The sequence below is a fragment of the Bubalus bubalis genome, chromosome 18 (genome assembly GCF_019923935.1).
Source record: "Bubalus bubalis isolate 160015118507 breed Murrah chromosome 18, NDDB_SH_1, whole genome shotgun sequence".
Lineage (NCBI taxonomy): Eukaryota > Metazoa > Chordata > Mammalia > Artiodactyla > Bovidae > Bubalus > Bubalus bubalis.
In genome coordinates, this window is record NC_059174.1 from 55,979,534 (window position 1) to 55,994,872 (window position 15,339).

At 51.2% G+C, this 15,339-nt stretch overlaps 1 protein-coding gene and 1 long non-coding RNA gene across 2 annotated transcripts; one reads left to right on the top strand and one right to left on the bottom strand.

Moving 5' to 3' along the window:
- Positions 1-4,883, top strand: LOC112580411. Its single transcript, XR_003104799.2, has 2 exons — positions 1-189; positions 3,592-4,883. It is a non-coding gene; the product is annotated as an uncharacterized LOC112580411 (long non-coding RNA).
- NAPSA (napsin A aspartic peptidase) lies at positions 3,560-10,114 on the bottom strand. The gene is made up of 9 exons (XM_006080055.3): positions 9,906-10,114; positions 7,337-7,478; positions 7,101-7,224; positions 6,793-6,911; positions 6,250-6,449; positions 5,054-5,176; positions 4,702-4,846; positions 4,033-4,131; positions 3,560-3,846 (listed from the first exon to the last, which is right to left on the bottom strand). Exons 1-9 carry the CDS (start codon positions 9,983-9,985, stop codon positions 3,655-3,657), a joined length of 1,224 nt encoding a protein of 407 aa, XP_006080117.1. The 5' UTR covers positions 9,986-10,114; the 3' UTR covers positions 3,560-3,654.
- Positions 10,115-15,339: the final 5,225 nt, after the last annotated feature.

Sequence of the window (15,339 nt, forward strand, 5' to 3'; positions counted from 1 at the left end):
GGGAAGAGGGACTAAGACCCAGTAGAGAGGGGACGGAATGGGGCGAGGCCTGGAAACCTGAGAGCTTCTGACTAGGTCTAATGGAGGAAGCGACGTAAAGAAAGTACCGGGTCGGAGCTGCAAACTCGGCCCGATTAACCGGGCCTGGACCGGAAGAATGCCAGGATGGATGGGAAGAGACTGTGAGAGGTGGGTGGGGTCCACGAATGGTAGAAAACGTCTTGAATTGCCTGTGGAAATGCAAAACTAAGAGAGGAGAGGGGCTTTAACGGACTTGAAAGCAACCAGGGTAGGCGGAGGCGGGGCAGGGCCAAGAATGTAGAGAATGGCTAAGGAAAATGTGGGACCTGCAAAGAGTACAAGGCTATCGGAATGGACGGAGCGGTGGAACCTAGAACGGGAAGTCTTGGAGGCCAAATAACCTGGGAGAGAGTCCTAAGGATCAGCAGGGCCTTAAAGGGGGTAACGCGGTGAGGGAAAGGGGACAAAGTATAGATAACGGCAGACTGCAGCCAGGAGAACCGAGGGATGGATGAGAACTGGTGAGGAGAGTCTGAAGGGAGGCGGAGGGGAGAAACTAAACACCGGGAAGCACAGTCTAGGCTGAGGAAACAGGCGGGGCCAATAGGAAATTGGGCGGAGTCAGGTGTCAGAGCGTCCTGGAGAGAGGGCGGGGAGATCGCGGCGGGGCCTACGGAGGGCGGGACCAGAACTAGGCGGACCGCCTAGCAGCGGGTCCGGCCCCGCCCCCTGGGCGGGCCTAGCCGCCGGGTGGTAGAGCGCAGGCGCGGGTCAGGGGCGGGGCCAGCGGCTGCGGCTGGGGCTGCGACGGCCGGAGGCGGTGCCTGTGGGAGGGAAGGGGGTTGGTCAGGTGCTGCGGGCCTCCCCGCTCTGCACTATGCCCGGCAGGTGCGGCGGCTGGTTGGTATCGCCTCCCTACACATCCCCGCTCCGGCTTCTGTGTCTCTCATCAGTGTCTCTTTTTCTCTGAATATCTGTCCCCCCGCCTCTGCCCTTACTCCTTTGAGACTCTGACCCCTCCTTTCTAAGTCTCTGCGCTCCCTCTGGGTCTCTGTGCCCCTCCTCCGAGTCTTACCTCTCTGCTCTCTAAGCCTCAATCTCCTCTCCCCGGACTATGACGGGGTCTTCCACCCTCAATGTCTTTCTCTTGGCCTCTACCTTTTTCTCTGATTTCTCTCTCTCTGGCCTCTTTCTCCTCTCTTGGGTTCCTGAACTCTTCTCTCTGGGTCTCTTTTCCCTCCTGTCTCTGTCCTTCCTCTTTGTGTTTCTGTCCTCAATACTCCCCTCCCGCCAGGGTCTCCCCCGTCCTCTCTCTGGGTCTCTGTCCCCCCAGCTCTTGTTCTCTGACCACCTCCTTCCCTGAGTCTTTTCCCCCTCTTCCGTCTCTTTGGCCCCTCTGTCACTGCCTTTTCTCTTTCTGTCCTGTCTCTTTCCCTCCCTTGGGTCTCTACCCCCTTCTCACCCCTGCCTCTTTGACCCCTTTCTGAATCTGTCCCCCTTTTTATGGATCTCTGTCCCCACTTCTTTGGGGCTCTGTCCTGCTGTCCTTTGGCCTCTGTCCCTCTCCTGGATCTCTGTCCCTCTCTCTCCGGCTCCCACTGAATCACCCTCTCTAACCCTCATCCTGGCCAGGACTCGAGGCTGCGTCACTGCAGAGTTGCAGAAGTGGGGCCTGTCCTGCGGATCTGGGAGGTAGTTTCCTTCGACTCCCCCACCCCCAGACATAGGATCCCCCACTGCCCCCTGACCCAGTGTTCTCGGGCAGTCCTCAAGCTCCCATGGGACCCGAGAGGACATCAGGACTTCCTACTCTTCTTCTGCTCCAAATTCTGGTGTATTCCTAGGCAGAATCTGTGAATCCTGAGGTGAAGGAATGGGCTTGGGTTGAGTGAGGCTTTGGGGGCAGGTGGGGTGGGGATGGATCCTAGGGTAGGTGTTGAGTGGGCATTAGGGGCTGGGAGTAAGCGCTGGGGTAAGGACCTAAGTCAAGTATCCCCCCTTATACCCTCCCCCCCAACCCCACCCCAACTCTATACTTTTCTGCATTTGACAGCAGCCAGGCACTGGATCAAGTTACCAAATCAGCATTTTTGCAGAGGTCAGAAGGTGTGGAAGAAGGTGCCCGGGCAGAAGGGAGGGGAGGAGGAAGAAGCGAGGAGGCTGAAATAGGGAGAATATGGAATGAGACTCGGGATTAGAGACCATGGAATGAGGGGAAGAGGTTTGGTCAAGGATGATCCAGATTCCATCAGGCCCTGGGAAACGTGGATGCCCTCACTTCCATATGGCCCACTCCAGGCCCCACCGGGGTATGAGGGGGGATTTATGAGCCTGGATTCTCCATCCATACGGAAGGCTTCTGACGGCATAAGGAGGGCTTGGGTTACGGGACACCAGCTTGGCAAACAGACCAGAGGGAAGTGGACTCGATTTTTGGCGACAGACACCAGGGGAGGGGAGGTCAATGTTCACGTCTTCAGACCCTTTGCCCACCCCTCCTCCTTCCCCATCTATCCTTTCCCAGGTCTTCAAGACACAAAATTCCTGAAAGCCCCAAACTCTCACCCTCATCATCCTTGGCGCCCCCTCCTAACTCTCCCTCTCTCATTCCCCAAAGCCCTGGAATTGTTTCTGACTTCCAAGACCCCTTCCTTGTTCCTCTGCCCACATTCCTACCAGATCCAAATCCAGGACGGACAGTCTCCCCCGGGCACTAAAGCTGAAAATGTGGGAACTCTCTGCCTCGGATCCTTGATCCCTCTGAGAGACCCTCCGAGTACCTCTCCGCTGTAATCTTTGAGTCCCCGTCTCCCTTGTCCCCCGCCTTCAAAACTGGGACTTGGGCTGTCTTACCACCCCCAGACCCTGAGCCTTCTCCCCCCACCCCTCCTCCGTACTCACCCCAAGTCGAGGCGGGGCGGGGATGGGGGAATCCGGGGCTGGAGATGGGGGAGGGGTGACCCAACCCCTGCAGCTCTGGGCAGCTAGAGCTGCGGAGGGGGGAGTGACATCATCGCCGGAGGAGGGGCGGCTCAGCTCCCCCACCCACCCGGGGGCTTCAAGCCCCGCCTTTATGGCGTACCCAGGGGTCCCGAAATCCCAAAGGTCGAGAGGAGGAACAGGAGATAAAGTGTGCGGGAATGGTATGCCCTCCCCTTAGAACAAAGGTTGGGAAACCCTTTAAGGTTTCAGACCACCACCACCCCCCCCACCCCGCCACTGCCACCTGTCGCTGCGGTCGCGACCTGTCGCCTCCTACGCGTGTTGTGGCTACGCCCGCCCACGTCAGAGCGTGAACACCGCTCAGACTACAACGTCCGTGATGCTCTGCGGTGTCGTGTGCCTTTGAGGAGAGGCAGTGTAGGCGAGGGGCTTCATGGGCTTCGTAGTACAAGATCCTTCCACCGGCGTGATCTGGTAGATAAGGAGCAATGCCTTTCTGTCTCAACTCCAGGGAGCCGTACACTAACTTTTTTCTCCCCTTAAACTCTCCCCCTAAAAAAAAAAAAAAAAAAGAAGAAGAAGCGACCTCGATAAGTTTGATGTAAATAGTAAATCTTTTACTATCAGGGTGTGCGCATGCGCCCAACCAGGGCCTCAACCTAAGGACTGCGCCTGCGCAAGCTCGCCCCTTCATTGTCTTGTTCCGCGAGGTCGAGCGCGGGCGAGCCCCACTTGGGCGCCGCTTTTCCTGTCGCCACGGTCGAAGACGGCCACGTAGCTACCCAAGAAGACATCACCGAGGATCCAGAAGGGCCCTGAGGGCGGAGGCACGTCCAGAGCCATGAAGCCGGACAAACAGATACTGAAGCCACTCCGAGTAATCTACAAGGCGATAAGACCAGTCACGGGTGTCACGCTCACCGGCCTGCCTTCCTCCTAGGAGCCAGAGCTTCGCCCTGCCCACCACTAGACATGTTTCTGTGCCGCATGCTTGGACCTAGTGACGTCTCACTCCCAGCCCCACCCTTCCAAACGCGCCACTCTGACGTCATTATGACGGCCACCTACCTGGATGACGTAGTCCTGGGCCGTGAGGTTAAACCAGACCCCCCCAAGAAGGAAGGAGACTGGGGGGAGCGTTGGGATTTTCGAGCACTCGATGTAGTACTGGGGGAAAAGAGGAACAAGTCCGAAATGAGGGATTCCTTCTCGGCTCAATTTTTTTCTGTGACTCCCCAGTGCCGCAGGGTCGTGTCCATTTTGGGCAACTAGGTGTTAAAGACTGTGTGTGGTCAAGATCTCCTGTCTTCTGTAGCCTTACTGGCTCTTCCTCACTACTGTATAATTGTTGCCACTTATCCTAGGCTCCCATTTGATCAGGTCCTCTTTACCTCTAATTGAAAATCAAAAGCTGGTGGTGGCCCACGGGCCATATTGGGCCTGCAGGTATATGTAACTAGTCTTATACTCATTATGTTCACTCACTCTCATCCAGTAAACCTGGATCACCATCCTCTCCTATGCACTGTGACACTCAGGATAGACTCTAGGGAAGTGTCTTTGCTTCCTCCCACTACTCCCTCCAACCTCTCACTCACAAGGTCCAGTGCTTTCTGCCCTGGGATGCCTTCCTACCCATCTGATTCCCACCCTCAGGCCATAGCATCCTGTACAGTGACCACTGTTAAATCCCTGTGAGTCTCCCCAGCCCATGTGCACCAGACACCAGATCCTCACCTCCCCCATCAGCAGGGGTACTGCCCCAATGGCTTTCTGCAGGGCCCGGATCTCCTCAGTGGGTCCTGTGATGAGAGACGTGCCGGTGTCCAGAATGGCAGCACAGCCCCGGGCACAGAGAGTCAGACCTGTGGCCACCTGAACACTGTGAGGCAGAAGGGGGCAGTCATTAGAGCTGGCATCCTAGGAGGCAAGACCCCCAGCCCTCTCCTCCCTCAGACCTAGGAGTCCAGGCCCACAACCCCTACTCCATCAGACCCAGGAATCTGGATCCCCAACTCCCTTTTCCCCAGGACACTGGAGTTTAGGCTCTAGCCCACTCCTCCCAGACCTAGGAGGCCAGGTTCCTCACCGCTCCATGTGGATCTGCCAAAAAGCGGGGATCGTGACTGGCACAAAGGTGAGGGGTGGGATGTAGTGTGCTGGGTCTGAGCCACCTAGGACCAGCTCTCCTCCATCAGCTGCCTCAGGGTTCCTGCAGAGGCCGACAGTTGTAGGTGTCATGGGAATTTCTCCTGTCAGCCCTAGGAATGGCTAAGGGAGGGACTTTCTGCCAAAGGAGTGGTGTCTGGTTTCTAGGTGGGATAGTGGGATGCAGGCAGGACCTCAGTGTGGGGACTGGAAGCAAGGCAAGAAGTGAAGAGAAATGGGGATTTTCTTGGGGGAGGTTAGAATTTCAGGGTCTTGGGGGGCTTCTTGAAGTGGGCATGGGACTTCTTGATTTGCCCATAGAAAGTAGGACTTTGGGGCGAGTAGAGCATTGAAATTTCTGAATTGGCTCTGGGTGGCATGATTGAGAGGAGTGAGGCACCCCAGGTGGATGATGAGACTTTCTGAATTGCATGACTAGACATTCAGTGGAATTAGACTTCAGCTGGCTGAGAGTGATGGGATTGGGGGTTGGGGGTGGGGACTTCCCAGAAGTGTGGAAGGACAGGATCTACTGTTAGGTGGACGAATTCTCTGGCAGTCCAGTGGTTAGGACTCCGCACGTCCCCTGCAAGGGTCACCGGTCCAATCCGTAGTTGGGGAACTACGCTGACCGGGCAAAAAGAAGAAAAGTGGATAGGACTTCCTGGGTTGGACATCCAGATAACTAAAAGACATAGAATTTCCTCCCTGCAGACTTCCTGAATGACAGCTGGGGCTTTTTGAGTGTAAGGTTTAAGCTTCCTAAAAGGTAGATGGGACTTCTTGGGTTAAAAGCGGCAATTCCTGACTTCTGATGTGTGTTCCCAAATGGAATTGGGATTTCTTTATGCTGAAGATGGGGTTCTTAAGTATTTGATGGGGTAGGGCATGGGATTTCCTGGTTTGAGTTTTGAAACATGGAACATTTTAAATGATGGTGAGTTTCTTTAATAGGTCTCAAGGTGTTGCTTAGTGAGTGGAATTTCTGAATAGGGTTCAGGTGTTTCTCCTGTTGGGACAGTGACTTCCTGAATGGAGGTCGGAACTTCTTTTATTGGGCAAGGGACTTCCTGAAGGAGGGCAGAACTTCCTTCTTGGGACTAGAACTTAAGCGGAAGGTAGACCCTCACCCGTTACCTGTTGAGGTAGAAGGAGAAGACAGGCTTATCCAGTAGGCCCTGATCCACCAGTCTGTCCAGCGGGGGCCGAACTCCTCCCACGGCCAGAACGGGAAAACCGAGGCCCAGTATCCCATCAAAGTGGGCAAAAGTGAAGACCAGGCTGGGCTCCCACAGAGCCTCCCCAAAAGTCACTGTTGCACCTGTGATTGCCCCAATCTGGGGTAGATTCAAAAGGAGTGAGTTACTTCCAGGAGGACGTTACCTACATAACTCTGAGGTCTCCCAAACCAGGGCATGAATCCCAGATCGGGTCCTCAAAACCCCCTGGAGCTGTGAACACCTCCAACTGCCTAGGAACCTCGGCCTGGCAAAGGCCCACCCCTGTCTAGGAGGCCCCGCCCCACCCTCCTTCCTCCAGGAAGCCCCATCTCCCACTTCCGAAGCCGCGTCTGCCTTTTTACCCAGGAGGACCCGCCTCTCCAAACCCCTCCCTAAGCCAGATAATGTTAGAAATGGGCTGCTTCTAGGCTCCCGCCGTCCCGGGAACAAGGTCACGCACAGTCAGCTTGTCCTCACTCAGGATGCCGGCTAGGCGCCCGGTTCCATATTGAATGGCAAACTTGGTCCCATTGGACCGGAAGGAGCTGGAGGCTTTGGGGTTGAAGCGGTGGTGGAGCCCTAGGTTAGAGAGTCAGGGAGACGTCACTGGGGAAGAGAGGTCTTCCCGGTGCCTCCTGCCCCTCTGGCCAACTCACCTGTGAGGGTGTGTCGGAAGAGAACAGGTCTTCAAAAACCCTGGGAAGACCATGCCCCTCCCCCTTCTCCCTTTACCCGAGTTCAACCTTAATTTCCCCTATGAAAGCTCACAGCAGGGTAGACTGAAGAAGTGGCATCTCACAGACGGAACCCAGAGGTTGGAGGAGCCAGTGTCAAAGACGACAGAGAAGTTTTGTGGGGGGGTCCCCAACCCAATTTCCCCATAATACTGGGCCTGATGGCAAAACAGGAGAGGTTGTGGATGAAGAGCTTGACTTGAAGGCAGGAAGGGTGGGGTGGGGGCGGGGGGGGCGGGGCTTGGCAGCCTATGTAGGGCTGTGACTTACGTTCAAGTAATTGGAGAGAGGCACAAAGAGGGACTTGTTCCCAGGGGATGGAGCCCCCAACCTGGGGGGCTCCGCTAGCTTCTCCCATCCCCTCAGTGGGTTCAGGGCCTTGAATCCAATGTTGACTCTTCGAAGTGGGATCCTGTGGGGGAAGAGATGCCAAAAGTTAAGGAGCTACCCTTTATAGAGATCCTCCATAACAGACTGCCCCAAAGAGGATATGATGACAGTGTAAACATTTCCATGGTCCTGGAGTAATGGTCACTACCCGTTCAGTTCAGTCACTCAGTCACATCCGACCTTTTGCTACTCCATGGACTGCAGCACACCAGGCTTCCCCATCCATCACCAACTCCTGGAGCTTGCTCAAACTCATGTCCATCGAGTAGGTGATGCCTTCCAACCATCTCAAGCTCTGTCGTCCCCTTCTCCAGACTTCAACCTTTCCGAGCATCAGGGTCACTGCCAGGAGCCCTACAAAAGCGACCTTCCAGAAAACCCCCACCAAACACCTACCAAACCACAATGACAGATTCCCCCTGAAGACTCTCCCAAGAGCAAGCCATCTCAAACAGATTCTCCCCAAAATGTTTCAATAAAAGACATTCCAAATAATGTAAAATAAGCCATTTCAGAATGGACGTACATGAAGTTCTCCCAAGATTCTAACATATTCAGGGCGGGGTGGGGGAATGGATTGAGAGCTTGGGATTAGCAGATGCAAGCTATCAATACTTTTAATATTTTATTTATTTATTTGGCTGTGTCAGGTGTTAGTTAGTGCACGCAGGATAGTGGCCATCGTTGCAGCATCTTTTAATTGTGATATGTTTTAATTGCAGCATGCAACTCTTAGTTGTGGCATGGAGGATCTAGTTCCCTGACCAGGGATCAAACCTGTGCCCCCTGCATTGGGAGCCTGGAGTCTTAGCCATTGGATCACCAGGAAAGTCCCGGAAACTATCAATATCATATATATAGAATGGATAAACAACAAGTTCCTACCGTATAGCACAGGGAACTATAGTCAATATCATGTAATAAACCATAATGGAAAAGAATAGGAAAAAGAATGTATATAGGACTTCCCTGGTGGCACAGTGGATAGGACTCTGCCAGCCAGTGCAGGGGACATGGGTTCCATCCCTGGTCCAGGAAGATTCCACACACCACGAAACACCTAAGCCCATGTGCCACAACTACCAAAGCCCACATGCCTAGAGCCCGTGCTCCCCCACAAGAGAAGTCACTGCAAGGAGAAGCCCTTACACCACAACGAAGAATAGCCCCAGCTCGCCGCAACTGGAGAAAACCAGTGCAAAGCAATGGAGTCCCAGCACAGCCAGTGGTTGAGACTCCGAGCTCCCACTGCAAGGGGCGCGGGTTCCATCCCTGGTCAGGGAACTAAGATCCCACATGTCTCAACTGAGAGTTACTATGCCACAGCTAATAGATCCCACATGTCACAGAGAAGGTCCTGTACACCATAACTAAGACCTGGTGCAGCCAAATAAGTACATATTCAAAAGTGCAATTGGAGAAGGCAATGGCAGCCCACTCCAGTACTCCTGCCCGGAGAATCCCAGGGACAGAGGAGCCTGGTGGGCTGCTGTCTCTGGGGTTGCACAGGGTCGGACACGACTGAAGTGACTTAGCAGCAGCAGAAGCAAAAGTGAAATAAATTTTAGAACTGCTACTTTCTGATTCAGTAGGTGTCTAGGACGGAGCCCAAAGATTTGCATTTCTACCAGGTTCCTGGGTCCTGCTCATGCCAGTGTTGTTGGTCCTGAGTCAACACTCAGAGAGTCTCTTTGCATTAACTTGGGAAGTGGCCATGATCTATTAGGTTGAAAAAGTAGGTTAGCAAACATCACGTGCCGTAATCGTTCTGTACCTGCTTGTAGTTTCTCCTTGGGGCTTTGCGCTCTGCGATGCCCTCCCCTGCTCCCCCCTCCTTCCCGCCACCCGTGACTCAATCTTTGAGAGGCTTAAGAATGTGAAGTGGGGATAAAATGTTTCCTGGAAGAGTAGACCCCCTCTTGCCATTAAGAGTTCCAGAAGGTGGAGAGAAGAGAGGAGAGGAAGGGAAAGACTGGGGGAGGCATCAGAGGTGGGGGTGAGGTCGTAGGGGTCCCTAAAATGGGACTTCTTGAGACCTCAACAGTTTGGAAGATGCAAAACTGGGGGAGTCTCAATTTAAATGTCACAGACCTGTCTCTCCAAGTTTTGTTGGAAGAGGGGTGTCACAGGTCTGAAGATTTCAGTATCATATGATCACAGCTCAGAGTGGGACCAGCAGAGTCCTTCCAAAAATGTGTACTTCGGGATGGATCCCAACCCAGGGTCTCAGGGTGGAGGACCCTGGACTGAAAGGGCTTGGGTCTCAGGAGAGATCAGGGAGGAGCCTTCAGTGGCTGAGAGCCCAATTCAGAGACCCAGGAACCGAAAAGATAGGAATCATGGATGCTGGGGTGCCAGGTTTGGAGTCCCTGAACTGGGGAGCCCTGGACTTGAGGGCAAGAGGGAGAGCGTCTGTCCCAGGTTTGAGGGTGGTGGGGGTCCCCAGTACCGGATCAGCGAGGCCCTGGTGGGCTCCAGGGTCAGGAATGGAGGCAGCAGCAGCAGCAGCAGCAGCGGTGGCAGAGACATCTCCAGGGACCCGTGTGGACCCAGGCGACCTGCAGCTCTGTTTTCAGAGCTGTTTTCTGTTTTCAGGGCGGAGACTCCGCCCTGTTCACTGCCCACTCCACTAAGACATGGAGTTTCTTGATGGGTGATGTGGGGATAATGGGTGGTGCTTTTGAAGGGATGTGCAGAATATTTTTGTAGGGTCTCCGGAAATATTATCCTGTGTTACTGGCGTGGTGGAGGGTCTTCTGTGCCCCGCCCCCTCCATTCTTTAGATATTGTCTCTTTTACTTAAACTTTCACTTCATTTTTTTTCTGAGACTCATTAACCACAAGGGTTTTCTTGGGCCACAAAAGGGATGGGCAGGGTGTTTGTGAAGGGTCTGGGGGGAGGGTGAGAGAATCAGACTGCCAGAGTACCAAGAACCCTGTTTCTACTTCTTCTTCTTCTTTTTTTTTTTTTTTTTCTGTAAGGTTTTCTTGGTGTGGACAGTTTTTAAAGTCTTAGTTAAATTTGTTACAATATTGCTTCTGTTTTCTTTTCTTTTCTTTTTTCATGAGGCATGTGGGATTTTAACTCCTGACCAGGGATCAGACCTGCACCCGCTGCACTGGAAGTCAAAGTCTTAATCATTAGACTTCCAGGGAAGTCCGAGGACCCACTTACTGTCTTATCTGGAAAATAATGAAACACACACACAAATAAAAACAGTTCATAGTCCCATTGCTGTGCTGTGGTTAGTTGCTCAGTCGTGTCTGACTCTTTGCGACCCCATGGACTGTAGCCTGCCAGGCTCCTCTTTCCATGGGATTCTCCAGACAAGAATACTGGAGTGGGTTGCCATGCCCTTCTCCAGGGGATCTTCCCAACACAGGCATCAAACCCAGGTCTCCTGCATTGCAGGCAGATTCTTTACCATCTGAGCTACCAGGGAAGTATAAGAATAACTCATAGTGTCTGTGTCTGCCCCCTTTCCCTAATTAAATATTGAGGAGCATCAAAAAATCCAACTGAAAAGTGCCCTAGATTTCTAGATACCACCCTCAGAGTTTCTGATTCCAAAGGCCCAAGATACAGCCCAAGAATCTATCAGAAAAAAAAATTCATTTACATTATTACAACTGTATTAATGGTATTTCCATTTAAAAGGATTGATTAGAACTGGAGAAAAGCAAACTTAGAAGGGTGTTCTTGTTAGTTAATGCTGTGTAATAAATCACTCCCAAACTGAGTGGTTTAAGACAGAAACAGCACTGTTTACAATGGTCAGAACACAGAAGCAACCTAAATGTCCATCTACGGAAGACTGAATAAAGAAGATGTGGTATGCATATACACTGGAATATTACGCAGCCATTAAAAAGAACGAAATGACTCCATTTGCAGCAACATGGATGGACCTAGGGAGAGTCATACTGAGTGAAGTAAGTCAGACAGAGAAGGTGAAGTATCGTATGACATCCCTTATGTGTGGAATCTAAACAAGGAATGATACAAAGGAACTTATGAAATAGAAAGAGACTCACAGACTTAGAAAACAAACTGATGGTTCCTGGGGGGAGGTATAGTCAGGGAGTTTGGGAGGGTCATGTACGCACTGCTATATTCAAAAAGGATGATCAACAAGGACTTACTATAATGCACGTGGAACTCTACTCAATGCTATGTGCCAGCCTGGATGGGAGGGGGTGTACAGGGGGACAATGAATACATGTATGTATATGGTTGCATCCCTTCACTGTTCATTTGAAACTATCACAACAATGTTAATTGGCTATACCCCAGTACAAAATAAAACGTTGAAAATTTGAAAAAAAAAGAAATAATCATTTATTATTTTTTTGATGAGCTTTCTGGGTTCGAAATTTGCAAGCAGCTTGACTATGCACTTCTGGTTCGTGGGGTTGCAGGCAGATGTCAGCTGAGGCAGCCATCATCAGAGAGCTTCAGTAAGGCCAGAAGATCTGCTTTCAAAATCTTGTTGGGACTCTGTCTCTGGACTTTGGGTTTCCTTTAGGGTGTCGTAGCTTAGCTGGATGCTGGAGGAAAGGGATTGTCAAGGGTGAAGTTACAAAGAGGGAGGGCCTAGGACCCTCGAGTTTCAGGAAGCATTCTCAACAGCACCTTGAGGAAGTGGGGGCATTCAGTGAAGAGGAATCCTAAAGGAGCAAAGGCTCACGTGTTGCACAAATAATGATGCAACAGAGAGAAGGAAACACTGCAAGAAGGAAATGTTTGAGTAGGGAGAGGAGAGGAGGCTCAATGCCAAAGTGGAGCGGTTGGCCTCTTACAGATTGTCCAAACATGCTCACGGGAGGGGCAAGAGTACCTCTGCAAGTGAGCTGGTAGTGTCCCTGGGGCCAGCCTAAGGAAGTTTCTTTCTGATTGCTTCTATTTTTTTCAGCAAAAGAAGAAGTGAGAATGAAGAGCGGGGAGAAGGGCTGGAGGTTTAGAGAGAAGAGATTAGAAAATGATTTCTTAGGGGCTGGAGAGGAAAACGGTGGCAGCCTTGCAGTTTGGTTCCGAGTATTTGCAGCCGCACATCTGAAATGTGTTCCCTCCTGAGTTCAGCTGGGTGGGAGCAGGCGCAGAGAAGGCAGTGAGTTCATTTCAACCAGGGTTGGGGTTTTGCCGGGCAAGTATGACTGAGGGAGAAAGAAGAAAGGAGATCATGTCACTTGGGCAAGGGCATGATTATGGTGGTTGACCACAGAATCTATGCAGTCTAAGGAAGGGAGGACATGGGAGGAGATGAGAGAAATGGGGGGGGGGGGAAGGTGGGATCTAAGAATCAGAGTTACCAATGGCATTCCTGAATTGAAATAGGAGAGTGAAAAAGTTGGCTTAAAGTTCAACATTCAGAAAGCTAAGATCATGGCATCTGGTCCCATCACTTGATGGCAAATAGATGGGGAAACAGTGGAAACAGTGTCAGACTTTATTTTTTTGGGCTCCAAAATCACTGCAGATGGTGATTGCAGCCATGAAATTAAAAGACGCTTACTCCTGGGAAGGAAAGTTATGACCAGCCTAGATAGCATATTCAAAAGCAGAGACATTACTTTGCCAACAAAGGTCTGTCTAGTCAAGGCTATGATTTTTCCAGTCATCATGTATGGATGTGAGAGTTGGACTGTGAAGAAAGCTGAGCACTGAAGAATTGATGCTTTTGAACTGTGGTGTTGGAGAAGACTCTTGAGAGTCCCTTGGACTGCAAGGAGATCCAACAAGTCCATTCTAAAGGAGATCAGTCTTGGCATTTCTTTGGAAGGAATGATGCTAAAGCTGAAACTCCAGTACTTTGGCCACCTCATGCGAAGAGTTGACTCATTGGAAAAGACTCTGATGCTGGGAGGGATTGAGGGCAGGAGGAAAAGGGGATGACAGAGGATGAGATGGCTGGATGGCATCACCGACTTGATGGATGTGAGTCTGAGTGAACTCTGGGAGTTGGTGATGGACAGGGAGGCCTGGCGTGCTGTGATTAATGGGGTCACAAAGAGTCGGACACGACTGAGCGACTGAACTGAAGTGAACTACATGATTTGGCACTAGTCCCTGCATGACAACAACTTCAGACATGCAAATGATACCACTCTAATGGCAGAAAGCAAAGAGGAACTAAAGAGCCTCTTGATGAGAGTGAAAGAGAAGAGTGAAAAACCTGGCTTAAAACTCAACACTTAAAAAATTAAGACCATGGCATCCAGTCCCATCACTTTATTGCAAATACAAGAGAAAAAAGTGGAAACAGTGATAGATTTTCTTTTCTTGGGCTCCAACATCACTGCAGTCAGTGACTACAGCCATGAAATTATAAGACGCATGCTTCTTGGAAGGAAAGCTATGATAAACCTAGAGAGCATATTCAAAAGCAGAGACATCACTTTGCCAACAAAAGTCCACATAAAGTTATGGTTTTTCCAGTAGTCATGTACGGATGTGAGAGTTGGACCATGAAGAAGGCTAAGTGCCAAACAATTGATACTTTTGAACTGTGGTGCTGGAGAAGACTCTCGAGAGTCCCTTGAAAAGCAAGGAGATCAAACCAGTCAGTCCTAAAGGAAATCAGTCCCGAATCTTCCTTGGAAGGACTGAAGCCAAAGTTGAAACTCCAATATTTTGGCCACCTGATGTGAAAAGCCTACTCATTGGAAAAGACCTGATGCTGGGAGAGATTGACGAAAGGAAGAGAAGGGGGAGACAGAGCATGAGATGGTTGGACCGCATTATCAACTCAATGGACATGAGTTTGAGCAAACTCCAGGAGATAGTGAAGGACAGGGAAGCCTGGCGTGCTGCAGCCCAGGGGGTCACAAAGAGTCAGCGACGACTGAGAGCCTAAAGAACAACCTCCCTGGCACTGTCTGTTCTCATTCCCCTCCTCACTCCTAGTTATTCCTCAAACATCCAAGATATGCTCCTGCCTTAGGGCCTTTTCACAGGCTGTTCTGTCCTCGTGTTTTCCCTCCAGAAAAATCTTACTCATTCCCTCTCTTCTTTCAAATCTTTGCTTAAATTCCACCTTCTTAGTGATGTCTACCCTGTCTACCCTATTGAATATGGAAACCATTCTCTTCCAGAATTTCCAATCTTTTTTACCCAGATCTATTTTTCCCCCATAGCTTTTTAAAAATATATATACCTTTTCTTTGAAGTTTATGTATTCGTTTCTGGCTGTGCTGGGTCTTTCACTGCTGTGCATGGCTTTCTCTTGTTACGGCCAATGGGGGCTACTCTTCATTGCCTTGGGGTGGCTTCTCCTGTTGTGGAACACAGGCTCTACGTGTGCAGGTTTCAGTAGTTGTGGCATGTGTGCTTTGCTGCCTCGAGGCATGTGGAGTCTTCCCGGGCCAGGGATCGAACCCGTGTGCCCTGAATTGGCAGACAGATTCTTAACCACTGGACCACGAGGGAATTTGTCCCCGTAGTATTTGACATCTTCTAACATTTCACTAACTCCAATTAACATAACATAACTAATGTTATCAGTAGTAAGCCACATGCTTCTTCAATGCCAGGGCAGGAATCTTGGTCTATTTCCCTTGCCTCTCTGTCCACAGCACCTGGGACAGCACCTGCTGCTGCTGCTGCTAAGTCGCTTCAGTCGTGTCCGACTCTGTGTGACCCCATAGACAGGCAGCCCACCAGGCTCCCCCGTCCTTGGGATTCTCCAGGCAAGAACACTGGAGTGGGTTGCCATTTCCTTCTCCAAAGCAGGAAAGTGAAAAGCGAAAGTGAAGTCGCTCAGTTGTGTCCGACCCTCAGCGACCCCATGGACTGCAGCCTTCCAGGCTCCTCCGTCCATGGGATTTTCCCAGCAAGAGTACTGGAGTAGGGTGCCATTGCCTTCTCCGAGGACAGCATCTAGCAT

Excerpts from the sequence above, each read along its gene's own strand:
- NAPSA (XM_006080055.3), bottom strand. The coding sequence starts at position 9,985 with ATGTCTCTGCCACCGCTGCTGCTGCTGCTGCTGCTGCCTCCATTCCTG. Across the intron at positions 7,479-9,905 it reads ACCAGGGCCTCGCTGATCCG|GATCCCACTTCGAAGAGTCA; the intron begins GTACTGGGGACC and ends CTTCCCCCACAG. Across the intron at positions 4,847-5,053 it reads TGGCAGATCCACATGGAGCG|TGTTCAGGTGGCCACAGGTC; the intron begins GTGAGGAACCTG and ends TCTGCCTCACAG.